General features: G+C 43.0%; 1 protein-coding gene across 2 annotated transcripts in view; it reads left to right on the top strand.

Moving 5' to 3' along the window:
* The window catches only part of LAMA1 (laminin subunit alpha 1), a 172,367-nt gene that overhangs the window by 60,300 nt on the left and 95,357 nt on the right, over window positions 1-16,710 (top strand). For both annotated transcript variants that reach the window (XM_075532720.1, XM_075532719.1), the window contains exons 10-16: window positions 3,003-3,163; window positions 4,842-4,982; window positions 6,026-6,199; window positions 8,400-8,501; window positions 9,765-9,976; window positions 10,855-10,966; window positions 12,433-12,543. In XM_075532720.1, coding sequence (XP_075388835.1) covers window positions 3,003-3,163; window positions 4,842-4,982; window positions 6,026-6,199; window positions 8,400-8,501; window positions 9,765-9,976; window positions 10,855-10,966; window positions 12,433-12,543 — 1,013 coding nt within the window. The remainder of the gene's footprint in view (window positions 1-3,002; window positions 3,164-4,841; window positions 4,983-6,025; window positions 6,200-8,399; window positions 8,502-9,764; window positions 9,977-10,854; window positions 10,967-12,432; window positions 12,544-16,710) is intronic.

Here is a 16,710-nt window from a genome sequence, read left to right as displayed (position 1 = left end):
TGCTCATGTAGCCATGTCAGTGTGCCAGCTTTGGGGAAAAAAAATTACATGCCTTTCATGGACCTGACATACCTGGCCTCACTCCATTCGACTTCTTTGGTTTCCCCAAATGCCGAGGGACATGAGAGGACATCAATTTGACGGCATAGAAGAGGGGAAGAAAAAAATGAGGGAGGTGCTGTCAGCCATCCAAACAGATGAGATTGAAAAATGTTTCCAAGAGGGAATCACAGACTTAACAAATGCATTAAATGTAATGGAGAGTACTTTGAAGGTTGTTTTATAAAAAAAAATTTTAAATACATAGCTTTGTAAAAAATTCCCTTTTTGCGGGGAGGGATTACCCTCTCATATATAAAGACTTGGAGTTAGAAAACTAAAAAGGAAAAACTTAAGTATATCTTAAACTTGAAGCCCTTGCTGCTGAAGATCAGGGATTGCAGCCTTGAGGATGGACTACAACACAACGGGGGAAAACAACCCCCAAACCTCACAACTAGACCAATAGGTAACATCATGACACATGGAGAAAAGATTGAAGTTGTCAGGGATTTTGTCTGGCTTGCATCCACAATCAATGCCCATTGAAGCAGCAGTGAAGAGATCAAACACGGCCTCTTCAGAGTATTGAAAAGGATGCTACTTTGAGGATTAATGTGTGCCCGATTCAAGCCATGTGATTTACAATAGCCTCACATGCATGTGAAAGTAGGACATTGAATAAAGAACAATTGTGGTGAAGAAGGTTGAAAATACAATTATCTGCTAAAAGGACAAACAAATCTCTCTTGGAACAAACAAGGCCGATGGCAAGACTTCAACTGACATATGTTGGACATATTGCCAGGAGAGACCTGTCCTTGAAGGAGGACGTCCTACTTGGTACCGTGGCAGGACAGCAAAACAGAGGAAGGCCCTCAGCAAGAGGGACTGACACCATGGCTGCAACATAGGAGCCACTGTGAGAATGGGGCAGGCCTAGGCAAACTTTCATTCTCTGTGCCCAGGATCACTGTGGGTAGGAACTGGCTCCGTGGCACCTCACAACATGTCTTAGAGTGAAATAACTCAGAAGCTTCACACCTTGGGTTACACTAGTCGAAGGCTCTACGGGCAAAATAATGAATGGTGCAAGAAGCGTCAAAAGAAGATAGAAAGAACACAGAGTCTCTGTACCAACAAGCACTAGTTAGTCAACGTTCCACCATCTCAGGAGGTAGCATATGAGCTACATCCAATAGTTCTCAAGGAAGAAGCTCAAGGTGCATTGAATGCATTAGCGAAAACAAGGCCCCGGGAATTGATGGACTACCACTTGAAATATTTCAATAAGCTGAAGAAACACTGGAAGAAGTCATTCATCTACGTCAGGAAATTTGGAAGACAGCTAAGTAGCCAACTGGAAAAGATTCATACTTGTACTCATTCTAGAGAAAAGTGACCAAACAGAATGTCCAAATTATAGAAAAATCTCATTAATGTCACATGCAAGTAAAATGTGGGTGAAAATTGTCCTTCATTGGTTGCCGCAGTACATGGAACCTCCTAGAGGTTTAGTCTGGATTCAGAGCAGGACCTGAAACATGGGTTATCGTTGCTGATGTCAGATGGATCTTGACTGAAAGTAGGGAAAATCGGACAGATGTTGACGATACCAAGGTGTTCGACTGTGGGAGTGGCTGCCCGGGTCAGGACTGGGTACCTGTTGCCGTTCCTCTTGATTGTTGCTCCTCCCCTTGAACGAGAGGACATCAGATGCTACCCTCAGACCATTTTACAAAGGTCATTGCTAGAGCAGAATGAATTCCACCTTTGCTTTTCCTGCTCCTCAGACCGTTTCTACTTAGCTGATCTTCTCCACCTGCTCTGAATTAATCTCCTTGCCTGAAAATAATTTCTATCTGCTATGATTGTTACCTTCAATATATGTATTTGCATATGTGTGCATATTTATATACACATATACAGAAATATATTACATATATATTGATATATACATAAATATGTACGTGTGTGTGTGGCTGCATATAAATATACATGTACATATGTGGGGGGTAAATAGATACCTCTATTGGGGTACATATATATGAGTGACTCTAGCCAAGGTGGTGTGGTTGGTAGGTGCTCTCAGGGGGGTTCCCATCTCAGTGACCCTTTCTTTTGAAGACCGTCTTCTTTGTCGCTGCCCCTCCACTGTCCCGAGCATGATGTCTTCTCCAGGACTGGTCTCTCCTTTCCGCATGCCCAAAGTATGTCACATAAAGTCCCCCCATCATTGCCTTTCATTCTCCTTCCAAGGCAAATCTGTTGGTCTTTTGCAGCCCATACTACTATCCATCTGCTTCGCCAACCCCCTAGTTCAAATGCATTGGTTTTTCTTTGCTTTTCCTTGTTCCTTGTCTGACTTTCGTGTTACATGAAGCTATTAAAAATACCACAGCTTGGGTCCGGTGCACCTGCGTCTTCAAAGGAACATCCTTGTTTTTCAACACTTCAAATAGGTCTTGTGAGGCAGATTTACCTAAAGCAAGTCTTGTTTGATTTCTCGACCGGTACTTCCATGAGTATTGATAATGGAGCCAAGCAAGAGGGAATCCTTGACTTCAATCTTTTCTCCATTTATCATGATGTTACCTCTCAGTCCAGTTGTGAGGATTTGGGTCTTCTTTACATGAAATTTTAATCTATTCTGAAGGCTAAACTCTCATCAGCAGCAAATGCTTCATGAGTAAGTATGGTAAAGGGATATCACCTTGCTGGTTTTAAATTATGCAGCATTCCCTTGTTTTGTTAGCACACTGCCTCTGGATCCAGGTGCAGGTTCCACTGGAGGTGAGTGAGACATGTTGGAATGGAACGTGCTAATTCTTTATGTATTGTCAGTGGTTCCACTCGAGTAACAAGGATTCATCTGAGCAATAGTAACAGAGAAAGAGCTGGCCAAATCTTGATGGAAATGTCTTTTGTCTTCATGTTGGTCATTGTCATTTGTTTCTCTCCAGGGAAGCGGCCAGGGCAGTGCCCATGTAAGGAGGGTTATACAGGAGAAAAATGCGATCGCTGCCAATTTGGCTTTAAGGGCTACCCCAAGTGTGTTCGCTGCGAGTGCCATTCAGCTGGCAGTGTGAATGAAGACCCCTGCCTGGAGACTTGTCTCTGCAAGGTATGTGCGACTCCAAGATGAAATGTGTCCCCATGCTTTCTTTGAGGCATTGGTTTGGATAATCTGGTCTTGATTAAAGCAAAAGATGAAGCGAACACCCCTTCCCCATACCTTCCTGAAAAGTATGACAGTATGTGCCAAGGAGTTGACCCTATGTCCTTGGACATAGCTAGCAACGAGGTTTAGGTTCCCCGTGAGCACTGGCCATATGGTCTAGAAACATTTCTGTGACTTCACAGAATGAAGCTAAGCGTTGTTAGGTGCCATGAGCCAGTTCAGACTTATAATGAGCCTATCTATGTACAAGAAACACTACCCGGCCCTGTACCATCCTCACCAGGGTTCTTAGAGTTGAGCCACAGAGCAAATCCATCAGCAAGATGAAATGCAGCTAAACATAGATGATGATGGTTGATTAGACCTTGGCTTACAACTAGCCTCCCCCTTGACCTTCTCTTCCAGGTTTATGTGCAAGGGAGAGCCAAGTAAATATGAAATTGTTGAAAGCATTCATTAAAGGCAGTTACATGGTTTGGGTTCCTCTTAAAAAGAATTGAATAATATGAGCAAGGTGTTAAGCTAATCCAGTTAGATGTTTTATTTGACAATATCATGCTAGTAACAATTTCCACTGGTAATGTGTAGGACTTTTTCCTCCCTTATATTATTTTAGTTCCATATTAGCAGATCATTAGGCACACTTTGTTTATATTACTACAATGCATTTGTCAAAATTCACAGCCTCGGGACACACTCGTCCATAAGACTGTCTTTGCTTCAGACACCTGGCACAAGACCCCAAGAGTGTTCATGTAATTGGCTTTACCTTGAGACATTTGGTTAGCATAAGGTATCAGAGGGGGTCCAAGTATTCCATCAAGAATAAGAAGACATTTTAGTCTCTGAAGGCATGCTGAAGATAGTGGTTTTATAAGCACGAAAGTCCAAGGCTATGACTTCCTAGTCCCATAAAGAGTTACAATCTTGGAAACCCCAAGAGCAGAGGGTCCATGAGTTGGAATCTACTCATTGGCAGTGAGTTTTGAGTTTGGTGGTGCTGATGGGTAATTTTTGGACTGATAGCCACATGGTTAGAAATTTAACACCACCCCTCCCCCAGGTGCTCTGCATAAGGAAGACAAAGCTACCTGCTCATGTCGAGAAGTACAGCCCCCAGAAACTTCACGAAGGACCTCTATGACTCAGTGACAAGGGGTTGGTTCATTGAGTGGTTGTCTTTTTTCCATAAATTAAAATGTGTGAAAGGGCAGAAGAAATGACCGTTTTAAGCTAGAAAAAGAATACGAAGCCATTTCAGGATAATACTCATGCTCTGAGTTTCCTAGTTTTGTTTTTGACTACAAATTGAAGTGATACATTTTTCAAAGTAGGTCTTACGGAAATATGAGAGAAAGATATAACACGGCGCTTTCCTAGAGATCACAGCCTTGGACACCTATGAGGCAGTTCCACCGTGTCCTGGAAGGTCACTGTGAGAAATCACACGTCAGTGCCTAACAACCTCCAGCCACCTTCTGGAACGATTCACATCCTGTTTACTTAGCGATCTACTTCGTTCTTTGTCGCCCCAAAGCCTTTCTTGTTAATGTCACTTTTAAAATGACTGTCTTTCTGAACACGTTGATTTCAAAAGTGATGCCTCCACCCTAACTTGCAGGCGAATGTCGAGGGGAAAGACTGTGATCGCTGCAGACCCGGATTCTACAACTTGGAGGACAGCAACCCGTTGGGCTGCTCCGAGTGCTTCTGCTTTGGTGTGTCCGATGTCTGCAAGAGTCTCTCTTGGCCCGTCAGCCAGGTGGGTGGCAAGCAAGTATTTCATGAACTGACATGAGCTCCTTGGGCTGTGGCTGGGAAGCAATGAGGCTGACATCCACCATGTCTGCACATCACTCTCATCTACTAAGAACGGAACTGCCACCTACCAAAGGCAGGCAGTCCCACTGCTGAAAGCTACCTGTGTCTTCAAGCTCCATTAAAGGTTATGCACTTGTGCCTACATACATTTTCCCATAAATTATATGATGAAATGCCGTAGCAGCATGTGTCCTATTTAAGAGCCTTAAAATGCTGGAAGATTTATCAAGTGGCGAGGTCAGATTTCAGCCCATCCGCTCCACTCTTGTCTCAGGCTAGGGAAGCACACCAGGACAGAATTCCTACAGAACTTTTCAGAACGCTCAGCTTTTGGGAGAATGAAAAGTTCAGAAGGTCAGGGTGGCAAGTGAAAGAGGAAGCAGGATGATGGCTGGAGGACAGCAAGGAACTGCAGAGGTAGGTCATCCTGCTGGTGACCACCTGTCTTCTCAACTCTCCCCATCTCAAGGGGCTGGTGTGGAGGGTGAGTCCCTGCCTCCCCTTCTTTTATTTAAAGTAGCTCTTTAAATAAAGAACTGGGGCTACCCTTGGCAGGGCTGTGTAGTTGACAAATTGAGAATACAGATTCTGGAGAATATTTGTATATATTTTTTGGCATTTGGGTAAAGGGACAACAAGGAAGGGAGAGTCAGAATTAGCAAATGACCTTTTACTTGATGTATCTCTTACGTTCTTTGCTGTTTTTGAATCTCAAATGTATATCCTTATAGTTTTATTAGCTAACATTCTTATAATGGATCTGATTTTCAGGGACTCATTCAACTGCTTCTTCGGTCTCTCTGGACTCTTGATAAAAAGAAAAGTCACACATAGGCTGCACAATTTCTAGAATCACAGTCGTGTTAACCCCATCACTAGCTGAGTTGGGTGGGTCTATTTCTTCATTCTGAACACATTAGTCCTGGACTGGGTGAAATCTAAGCTTCGAGTTTATGTTCTAAAATCATTGCATTTTTTTTTAAGATCAATGACATGTCTGGGTGGCTGGTCACTGACTTGATCAGTTCAAATAGGATCCAGCCTCAGCAGGATCGTCACAGTGGACTTCACCAAATCAGTATCAACAACTCTGCAGTTTTTCAAAGGTTAACTTCCAAGTACTATTGGTCAGCTCCTAAGGCATACCTAGGAAATCAGGTAAGTCCTTAACTGGAAGCTAGGGCATCTTGGGCAAAGATCTCAGCATACTTAGAAAGAAATTCTGTTTGCAATTTAAGTCCCTTTATTGGTCACTGAACATTTGACAGAAATTGTCACAGTATTTGTTTGCATCTGATTTATGGTATCTTTTATGCATCATTAAAATAAGAATACTTGCTCTTTGCTGCGTTTGCAGGAACTCTATTTCTTGAAGTCTACTCCAGTGACATTTTCTTTTTCTGAATTCTTGAATCACTTGGGCTTTTAATGAAATATTAACCACATTCTTACTTTGTTCATTATTAGTCATACATTTTCTTAACATCTCCCTGGCTTTGAAAGCTGCCCAGAAAATAGAAAACACTCAACGTTTTGTGGAATCCGCTGGTCCCTCGTTCATTATTAATGCAGATGCTTACCTTCGCGAAGTTAGCAAGCAGGGACAGAATTTAAGAAAATTTTAATAAAAGGCAAAAGGCATTTGACATTTAGAGAGTTAGTTCATAGGGTTTAACCTTTTCTGTCAAAGGCATAAACTCATTCCTTCTTCTCAGTTATACCACCTTTGCCCAGATTCTGATTAAATTGGACGTACGCAATCAATCAAGTGAAATTATCCATCTCAATAGCTCTAGTCCCCCACCGATCTTAACAATGCATTTAATGTTTTAAAGTAATGCTAATACTTTACTTTCTTTGTAACTTGGTAAAATATTTGTTGGTTATAGTTTAATTTTCTAAAACTTGCTTTGCATGTGTTAAATTAGTGTTTATTTTTACTACATGGCTATTGATTAAGTTACCGTTAATGAGAGTATGTCTTGCATGGAGGTTCCCAAGGCATGCAGGGCAAGGGGTGTAAGATGGAGCAGTTGATTAGAAGGTTTACAGGTATTAATTTGGGTGAAAGGGAGGATGGGCGGTGGGCCTCAAGAGGGAGGAGAGAAATCAGAGGTGGAGGTGAGGGTGAGTGAAACTACAGGGGTGGTGGGGAGGTGGTCGATGAGAGGTTTGTACAGTTAAATGCAGAGTGGAAGTTCTGAAATGGAACCTACTCCCCCTGATCTACTTCACAATTTTAAATTACATATTTAAAAGCAGAGTACTATAGCCACAGGAAAAAAGGCCAGGATTTGTAATGCATCTCAGAAAGTATTACAGCTAGAAGAGTCATATTGATTAACTACATCTCAGTTCATTTCTCCTTCAAGTCACAACCCTACAAGATGTGCTCTCTTAAAGCATGATCTTATAAAGAGAGGTTATTTCCCCACCACTTGAAGTCGCTATCTGTTGTTAGTGCAGAGATTGGATTCTGAACATTATATTGTTTGTTGTGGTCACCCCCCAATCTGTATCATTCACAGTTTTCCAGAAGCCACGGGAGTTTTCATTAAAGGAACTGATTCACAGGCTGTCAAGCTTAAAATCTATGGCAGGCCAGCTAGCTAAACGCACGCAGGCAATGATGCTGCAGACTGGCATCGAAAACTTAGAGGGCAGATGGGTTTTTGTTATTGTCTGGAAGCAGAATTCCTTCTCCAAGAAACCGCAATTTTCACTTTGGGGGCCTTTCCTTGATTGGATGAAGTTCACAAGCGTTATCTCTAAAACTTACAGTGAACTGATTGTAAACGATAATCACATGAACAAACTCCCTGCTAGCAAGGTCAAGTCTAGGATTGACTCAAGAAACTAGGCACCCAGGCCTAGCCAAGTGGACACATAGAATGATCACAGCGTCAGGAAGAAATGTTACAGGGAAGGATATCCGACTCGAAATACCTTTTAGGCTTCCCTTTCGCTAGCCCAGCCACAATAGCGTATCAAACCTGCTCCCTGCTGTGCTCCTGTAAGGAAGACAAGGAGACGGACACGCTGAGGTTGCAGTCACAGCTCAAACCCCTTACTTCTCAAATATGTACATGAAATAAAGCTCATTGCATAATTAACTGACATTTCGAGTAGCTTGCTTTGGGGTGTCTAAGAAGGAAGGCATTTCTTTTCTGGGCACTTCGGCATTGTCTTGCATTTTACTAATACTTATTAATAAAATCTCCCCAAACCAGGGCCTTTAATGTGAATACCCTAATGTATTGTGGCCTGGTTGGTCTCAGTCAGGTGAATGCCCAATTCCTGTCATTTGGAACTGAGAGCCTTCTTCCTCTTAGTGTGCATTTTAACTTAATCCTTCCAGTTGACTGCATTTGGGGGATTCCTGAAATACACGGTGTCATATGATATTCCAGTGGAGGCAGCGGACAGTGACCTCGTGTCCCACACAGATGTCATCCTGAAGGTAATTGTTTACGTTTTGCTTTTACGGCTGGTCTGAGCTCTGTGAAGAGCAGTGGTTCAGGGAAGTCTTACTGAGCAGCAGTCATGACCAAGTGGCCAATTGGCCATTCCTGTATCTCTTCTGGGTCACTGCAGCTTGCCCATCTTTCCACACTTGAAAGGGAAGTGAGTTTTTGCTCTGAGTTCTAGCCCCACTTCTCCCCTTTTGCCACTTTGCCTGCCCAAATGAACTCATTCGGCCGCGCTGGCACCCCGGTGACCGGGTCCTTCTGCCACTTTTGAAAGTTTCTCTCAGTTCTCTCCCTCTGCCATACCCACAGAGCACGCAGTCCCACGACTTCCCCGGGTGTCGGCACCACGGGCCTGCAGGACAGTCCAGCCAAACTGGTTTCAGCTGCTGATCTCCAGTGTCTGCTGCCGCCCTGTGGTTTCCCTCTCAACTTGGCCGCAGTTGGAAGCGGTGTCTGCTGATAGATGTGTGTGAATAGCCAGTCTGAGGAATGCTGGAAGCACATGTTATGCACCTTTTCTATGATATCTTATAAGATGAGGGATATCAGATTGGTTTCTTTGATATCAGCGAGGGTGAACCCATGCCTTTGTCTCTCTCTCTCGACCTCATCAAAGCCCACCCCTTTAGACTTACTCTAGGAATCCTCCAGAGAGAAAAACAGTGAAACAAACACTTCTCTGAGGACCCTGGACCAGCAGACAGAGACAGCATCACATTTCTTGCCAGATCAACCTAGGCACAATGAAAACCTAAGCAGATGAATAGATAAAAGCTCTTGATTTTATTTATTTATGTTTATATTAAATCATTTTATTTGGGGGCTCTTACAGATATTATGACAATTAATCCATCAATCAATTATATCAAGCAAACCTGTACATATGTTGCCATCATCATTTTCAAAACATTATCTTTCTATTTGAGCCCCTTGATATCAGCTCCTCTTTGTTACCTTCCTCCCCTACCCTACCACCCTTGTGAACCCTTAATAAATTATATATTATTATTCTTTTCATATCTTACGCCGACTGCTGTATCTCTTCCCACATTTCTGTTATTCGTCCCCCTGAAGGGAGGTTATACATCGATCACTGCTAATCAGTTTTCAATTACCTCTTTTCCCCCACCTCCCCGTGTACCCCGGGAACTGCTACTTCCCTGTTTCTGAGGGGCTCTGGATTTCGAGTTTGATTGGTTTTTTTGATCCTTGATTGGAATTATGGAAAATTTCCTTTTGCTTTTAAATGTTAGGGAAATGGACTCACTTTAAACACCCAGGCTGAGGGCCTATTTTTGCAACCCTACGAAGAGTACCTCAGTGTGGTTAGACTTGTGCCTGAGAACTTCCGAGACGTTAATACCAAAAAGGATATAGATCGAGACCAGCTGATGACTGTCCTTGCCAATGTGACGCATCTTTTGATCCGAGCCAACTACAATACTGCAAGAATGGCCCGTTACAGGTATGTATCAAAGAGGAAGGGCATTATCTTTGTTGTTATGTATTTTAAGCTTAATATATTTTACTTTTGCTCTTCTAAAGACACTGTCAGTGAAATTAGATATCTTCAAATATATTATATGTATTAGCATGATTTTAGGGAAGATATTAAAATAGTAGGTCATGACAAATAGAACTTGCTAGAGAGATGCTTGCTTTAAGGATCGAAAGTTTCCAAAGCCTTTTAAGAAATGTCTGGTAAGTGAACAACTATCGCTCCCATTTTGGGGTCTGGTTCTCATACTTCTGATTGTCAGAGACTGCGATTCTACAGTCACGATTGTATCAATCCCATCTCTAGCTGGGCTGTGGGAGTCTGCTTCTTCATTTATAGGCCTGGACTGAGTGAACTGTAAGATGACTTCTATCTTGTATTGCATTGTTTTAAGGTCAATGACATGTCTGGGTGTCTGTTTAAGATGATTTGTCTCTCTTTGGACATTTTGCTGCTTTTAAAAGATCCAATTCTAAAAGTGCCTGTCCAAGCCTAAAAGGTGGATGCAGCTAAAGGAAACCTGGAATTTCATTGCTTGTGGATAACTTGTCTGCACTCTGAGAAACGAGATTGGGGTGGATGGAAACTTCTGAAGGGCTGTAACTTCAAGGGGGCCGACCCATTGCCTTTAGCTGTCTCTGGGCAAAGCACCCGGTTGCATCTAATGCTGTAGATGTTGTGGAAAGGGACTAATGATGGTTCCTGAAAGCCTGTTGTGAAAGCCATCGGGTACGAAAGTCACCTCCCCATTTTGAGTCCCCTCTTGTAAGAACCAGTCCTCTCTGAGACAGTGGGTATTGTTTGGGAGTGTGTAAATTCATCTACCGAATCCTGTCTCTTCCCAGGCTCAAGTCCGTCACTCTGGACACAGCAAACCCTAATATTACAGACCTAGACTTGGCCACCGAGGTGGAACACTGCGAGTGCCCCCCGGGTTATGCAGGCATCTCCTGCGAGGTACGGCCTCTCCTCTCCAGTCATCCTTTTCATTTGCATGCTTGCTTTAAGCCTGGGGTGGGGGTTCAGGTTGAAGGGGGGGTGAGTATGCCCTGAAAGTGTATCGTGCCCATTTGAATTTCAATATTAGAAACTCAGTATTTGGTTCAAACCTTTTCTGAGGCTATCAGTAAATTTCCAATATTTGTGGGGACCCAGACAGTTGTATTGTTTATACTTGCTATCTCTACGGGGTGGGCTGGGCACCTGGAAATAACCCAGTTCAGTGCGGCTGTTGTAGAAAGCGCCAAGTCTACGCTCTCTACATTTGTTCTGCAGATCCCTCTTAGAGGAATGCAATGAAGCAACTCCTCAGATAAACAAATAAACAAACAAACAAATAAAAGCCAGAAAACACTCCTCAGATAACCCAGGACCAAGAGCAGACAGACGCCGCCTCGTTTCTGTGGCATCCGCCTAAGCACAATGATAAACTAGGTTGCTGCCGGAAAAGCTGGATTCTGTTTTTGATCATTAAATTGAATTGTAGATAGACTTCCTAGATTGTTGCTTCTCCAAGGAGCCACGTTGCATATATTCTATTTGGTATTTGTAAGGAGGCCTGAATCTGGTTGTATAGGAACATTTATAAGCCACCAGCATGGTAGAGCAAACAGCTTTAGACCAGCCAGGTGTGAGTTGACGGTCATTTTGGCCCCAGGCTAATTTGGACATGGCTCCTAGAGGTGTGCACTCCTGACTTTGAACCACACCATAGGTGCACTGGGCGAGATCCAGTGGTTGCCTGTTCCAGACTTCGCAGTGACCAAAAGGGATTACGCCATAGGATTGTTGAGGTGCTGAAAGGAAGGACTGCCTGTTCGGGAGCTCTCTCTTCCTTGTAGACAGAGAAGAGAGGCCCTGACTGCCCATGTCGCCTGCCTAGTGGGTAGCGCACAGAAAGCACGCTTCTAATGTTTGCTAAACTGAACTGGTATGGTTAGACGAGGGCTGGCACTTTCATAATTTGTTTAATGGAAACTTAATGACTTTTAGACAAAAGATGGGGAACAACGTTGAGAATAAAAAATCCTTTTGACTGAGTAGTGACACTAATTGGCTGCTATGATCTAATTCTAGTTTAAGAATTTTGCATCCGAATGGCGTTCAGTTACATGCCGACTGATTGCATTACCATTAAATGGTTTTGTGCGTGTGTCTGTGCTTAAAAAAAGACATACAGAACTGAATTAAGCTGACAGTTGCACGATTCGATAAATTTACTCAACACCATTGAATTGCACACCTAAAATGGGCGAATATTCTGACATATACCAGACGCTTTAAGCTGTTTTCCAAAAAGGAATGCATAATTCTTCTACTCATGGACAATTGAGCAGCTGTCCTTTCCAAGGTCGCACAGGACAGGTAGCTTTCATCGGCTGCTGCGCTGCATTCACGGCACGGTCCCTGCCCTTCTTTTTCAGTCATGCCTCCCTGGCTACTACCGAGTGGACGGAATTCTCTTTGGGGGAATTTGTCAGTCTTGTGAATGCCACGGCCACGCCACTGAGTGCGATCTTCACGGTGTCTGCTTGGTGAGTGTACTGCGGGGACTTTGAATGCCCACTTTCTCCCTACTCCAGAGTCACGTACTGAGGAGAAGTTAGTCGTAGAAAGTGCTTCTTCACTGACCTTGCACCCATAAAGGAAAACATGTGACATTAGTCTATGGTATGAAATTTCCCTGGTTTTTTGTTGTTGTTGTTTTTTGGTTGTTTGTTTTTTTGAAGAAAAAAATTCTTTGATAGAAATGGAAATAAGTTCCTTGTGCATTTTTCTTATAGCAATGACCAGAATATAAGATTCTCTCTTCTCCCCCCAAATGTATGAAATATATTGGCCTTCATTCCTTGATTAGAATTGTTACTTCAACTAAGGTATTTATTACTTTCATCTCATTATATTTAAGTACATTTTACTGGAAGAAAAGTAATCATCAAAAAAAAAAGAAAAGAAATCATCTAACTACCAATACACGCATAGAATATGTTGGTCACTAGTTAAATAATTTTTTAAAATGGATCTTTCAAATAAGACTGGTTGTATTTCACACATTATACTGCATTGTAGTCCACACAAGGAAGTGATGTGGCAGTGACGTCTGACCTCTCCTCACTGCGGCAGGGAGAAGAATCCAACTGCTCCCAGGCAGAGATCAGCCATGCCTCTACCTTCCACCTTTCTCCATCTTACTCACCAACCTTGACTTACTCCCTCCCATGACACTAATTTACTGCTGTATTCAATAATCTATTGTAATCATCATGCAGAATTCAGAGACAATACTCATGATTATGGGATTTACTAGGGAATTAACATAGGTTACAAATCAGGGTAAAAAACAACAACAACATTAAAGATACATCCACAATACCTCTTCTTAGCCATTGCCAGTAGCTATGTCTCCCTCTGGTCCTCAGCCTCTCAGCCCTGCCACCCTTTGGTCTCTGCCCTGTTTTGGTAAGTGTTACAAAGCTCCTTTAGTGCTGGTAAATGCTAAAGGATGCAGTGCTCTGCAAGTCCTGAGCTCCTCAGCTTTAATCCTTCTGTGGACCAGCGAGCCCACTGCTTTGCCTCATGGTCTTGGTGCATTCCTGTCTTTCCTGGATCTGGATGCTGTGATCTGCCCTTGTGGCTTCTGCCCCTTGAGGCAGGGATCTTGCATGTGTTCCACTAATGGGTCTCCTTTCTTGAGATTCTCGTTCCTATTTCTGAGATGCTCACCTTATTGCCATTGAAACAGTGAAACTGACTAACCCCTGATTCAGAGCCCTTAGGCTTTATTGCACCTTATTGGTGTGATCCTACCCAGTCATAGCAAGCATCACTTTACCACACTGTAAGAGGAATAACAATGCCCAGTAATCACTACCATTTCTTTATACGCCATTAAATGTTTTAGAGTTGCTAGTGCAAACAAACTCTTTAACCAAGTGCCTCTGCCTTCTAATATTAGTTAAAGCTGTCCTTTGAAAAGGGTAGTTTATTTGAGGAATGCACTTTGGGACAGAAACATGACAAGTCTTATTTTTGAATTTTAACCTCAAATCTTGGAAGCTCTCATGCCTTAAACCAAGCCACACCACACTCCTGGGTGCTTAAAAAAAATCCTCTCAGAGAGAATGAATTTATATGCTAATCAGCACACTGAGGACTGCTCCTGATCTTCTCAAAAGAGATGGGTGGAGTCACTGGTGAGGGAAATTCATGAGCAGAGCCTGGAGAGATCCCGCCCCCCATGGTGCCCCTGTCCTTTGTGTTCCCCAGAGCCCAGTTTTGCTTTGTCCGGCATTCCTTTGAGTCCTTAGGAATTGCGCACAAGCACAATCCAGGATCAAACGTAGGCTCTCCGAGAGCATTTAGTAGTTTTGCAGCTTCTAGTCTGTGACCGCTCTTGGTGACTGAGGCTCATGACAAGTATTCGACCTACTGTGGAATGTCTCTCAGCTAGAACTTGTCTGATATGTACTTTCATTTTTACTATATACCTGGGGGTGGGCGCCATTCTGTTGTTATTAGCTAGAGGCAGTTGATTTGGCCCTGTGGTGCATGCCCACCCACCCCCTGCACAAGGGGACATCAGGCTTCCGGGCCTTGGCACCATCCCCATCATCCGTTTGGGGTTGCATATTGTGTCTAGGTTTTCTTGTGGCACATTTCTAAATGCAGATCACCTTCTTCTAAGTCCAAGGTAGTCTGTAAGTTCCCCTGAAAGCTGTTTAGCATCATAGCCACAGTCAAACGACCACTGACAGGGGCTGATGATTGTGTGGGGGTGCCTTGGCCAGGAAAAGAAAGTACACGCCAAGCCTCTGCACGAGAAGGGAGGGTTCGATCACCAGTGTGCCCTGTAAGCGTATTGTATGAGGAGCATTTGGGAATTGTTGTTAGCTGCCGTTAAGGTGACTCAGGTTCATGGCAACGCCATAGAACTGCTCCATAGACTTTTTAAAATGTGACCTTAGAAGAAGTTTATAAGAAATCAGATCTGACTTCCTCATAAACGAGAAACAAAACAAATAAAAAAAAATCACTGCCATCAACTCAATTCTGACTCATGGCGACCCTAAAGGACAGGGTAGAACTGCCCATGTTTCCAAAATATTGACTCTTTTGGATAATAGAAAACAGGCTGGTTTGTCTTTCTCCCAAGGAGCACCTGATGGTTTGGAACTGTGGACCTTGTAGATTGCAGCCCAATGCAAAACCACTATACCATCAGGGGCTCTAGGTGCATTCAAATTGCTAGTCTCTTAACTAGTAGTTTGGGTTTATCCACTTATGCCCCCAGAGTCACCCCATACTGAGGCACGGGTTGTCAGTGTGTCTAGTTCCTAGGGATGTTAACTTTGACCATTTGTTATGGTCTGTCAGGCTTTCCCACTGTAAACTTATCCTTTTTCCACTTTCAGATAATGATTGAGGTGGGGGTACTGTTAAAAAATAACATTTGAGATTGGAGTTTAAGTATGCAAAAAAAGTTGGGTTATTGATCTGTTTAAATAACTGCAGTTTGGTATGTGTTAGAAAAGGGAGGGGGCGTGTGTGTGTGTGTGTGTGTGTGTGTGTGTGTGTGTCTTGTGCCCTGATGTATTTTCTCTCTAATAAAGAATATTTTTCTTCTCGAAGGTAATAAATGTTCTTCTCATCCTTCACCTACCAAGTACATTAATAAGGTGGTCCGTTAGAGAGAGGCTAACTTACACCTGAGAAAACACTTAACACACAGGTGGTAGGCTTTGCAGTAGCAGATGTTTGTAGTTTTCCCAGAGATACAGAGAACACACCTGGCCCGTCAATCAAAGAAAACATCAACCACATGTTCCAGGTGAACCTAATTAAATATTTTTCTTAAATAATAGTTATTGTGCTTAATACTTTTAGTTCAATCGTGTAGAGCAGGAGTCCTCAAACTTTTAAAACAGGGGGCCAGTTCACTGTCCCTCAGACCTGTTGGAGGGCCGGACTACAGTTTTTTTTTAAAAAAAAACTATGAACAAATTCCTATGCACACTGCACATATCTTATTTTGAAGTAAAAAAGCAAAACGGGGCAAAAACACCTGGCAGGCCAGATAAATGCCCTTGACAGGCCGCATGTGCCCCGCGGGCCATAGTTTGAGGACGACTGGTGTAGAGTGCTTTTAAATGACTTTTTTTTAATTGTTTTTTTTAATTGACTTTTTAATTGACGGGTTAATTTTCAAAATCAGTGTCTGAGGAAAGCAAGCATAAAGAGTCTAAGGTCCTGCTACTTAGAGTGTTCTCTGGTGACTGACAGTGTGGACATCACCAGGGAGTTCCTGGGATAGGCGAACTCTTCGGGCCCACCTCAGACCCACTGAGTCAGAGTCGTCTTTAATGCAGGTGGCTTGTGTGCAATTCCAGTGGGAAGTGCTGGTCCAGAATAACACTCAGTCGCTCTTAAAATGTGGAAAATCCGGTACAAAATGAGTGCCACTTTCATCTGAGTATTTATAGGACGCTGGGGAAGTTTCAGCAGATTCCTGACCAAAGCATACCAGGGAGAAAACTACCAGTACTTTAAGGAAAGATGTTCTGTTGACTTGGATCTTCCATTGAAAACTCTGTGGTCACCCTTACCTGTCATACTCTGTATAAGGTGACTTCCCCCAGCCTGCTGTTAGCACTTTGTTTGTCATCGGTTTTGAGCAATTTGACTAGGTGTCTTGGTGTCATTGT

This window comes from Tenrec ecaudatus, chromosome 15 (assembly GCF_050624435.1).
Source record: "Tenrec ecaudatus isolate mTenEca1 chromosome 15, mTenEca1.hap1, whole genome shotgun sequence".
In the NCBI taxonomy this organism is placed as follows: Eukaryota; Metazoa; Chordata; class Mammalia; order Afrosoricida; family Tenrecidae; genus Tenrec; species Tenrec ecaudatus.
The sequence above is the reverse complement of the archived record's forward strand: the minus strand, read 5'-3'. Positions and strand labels throughout refer to the sequence as shown.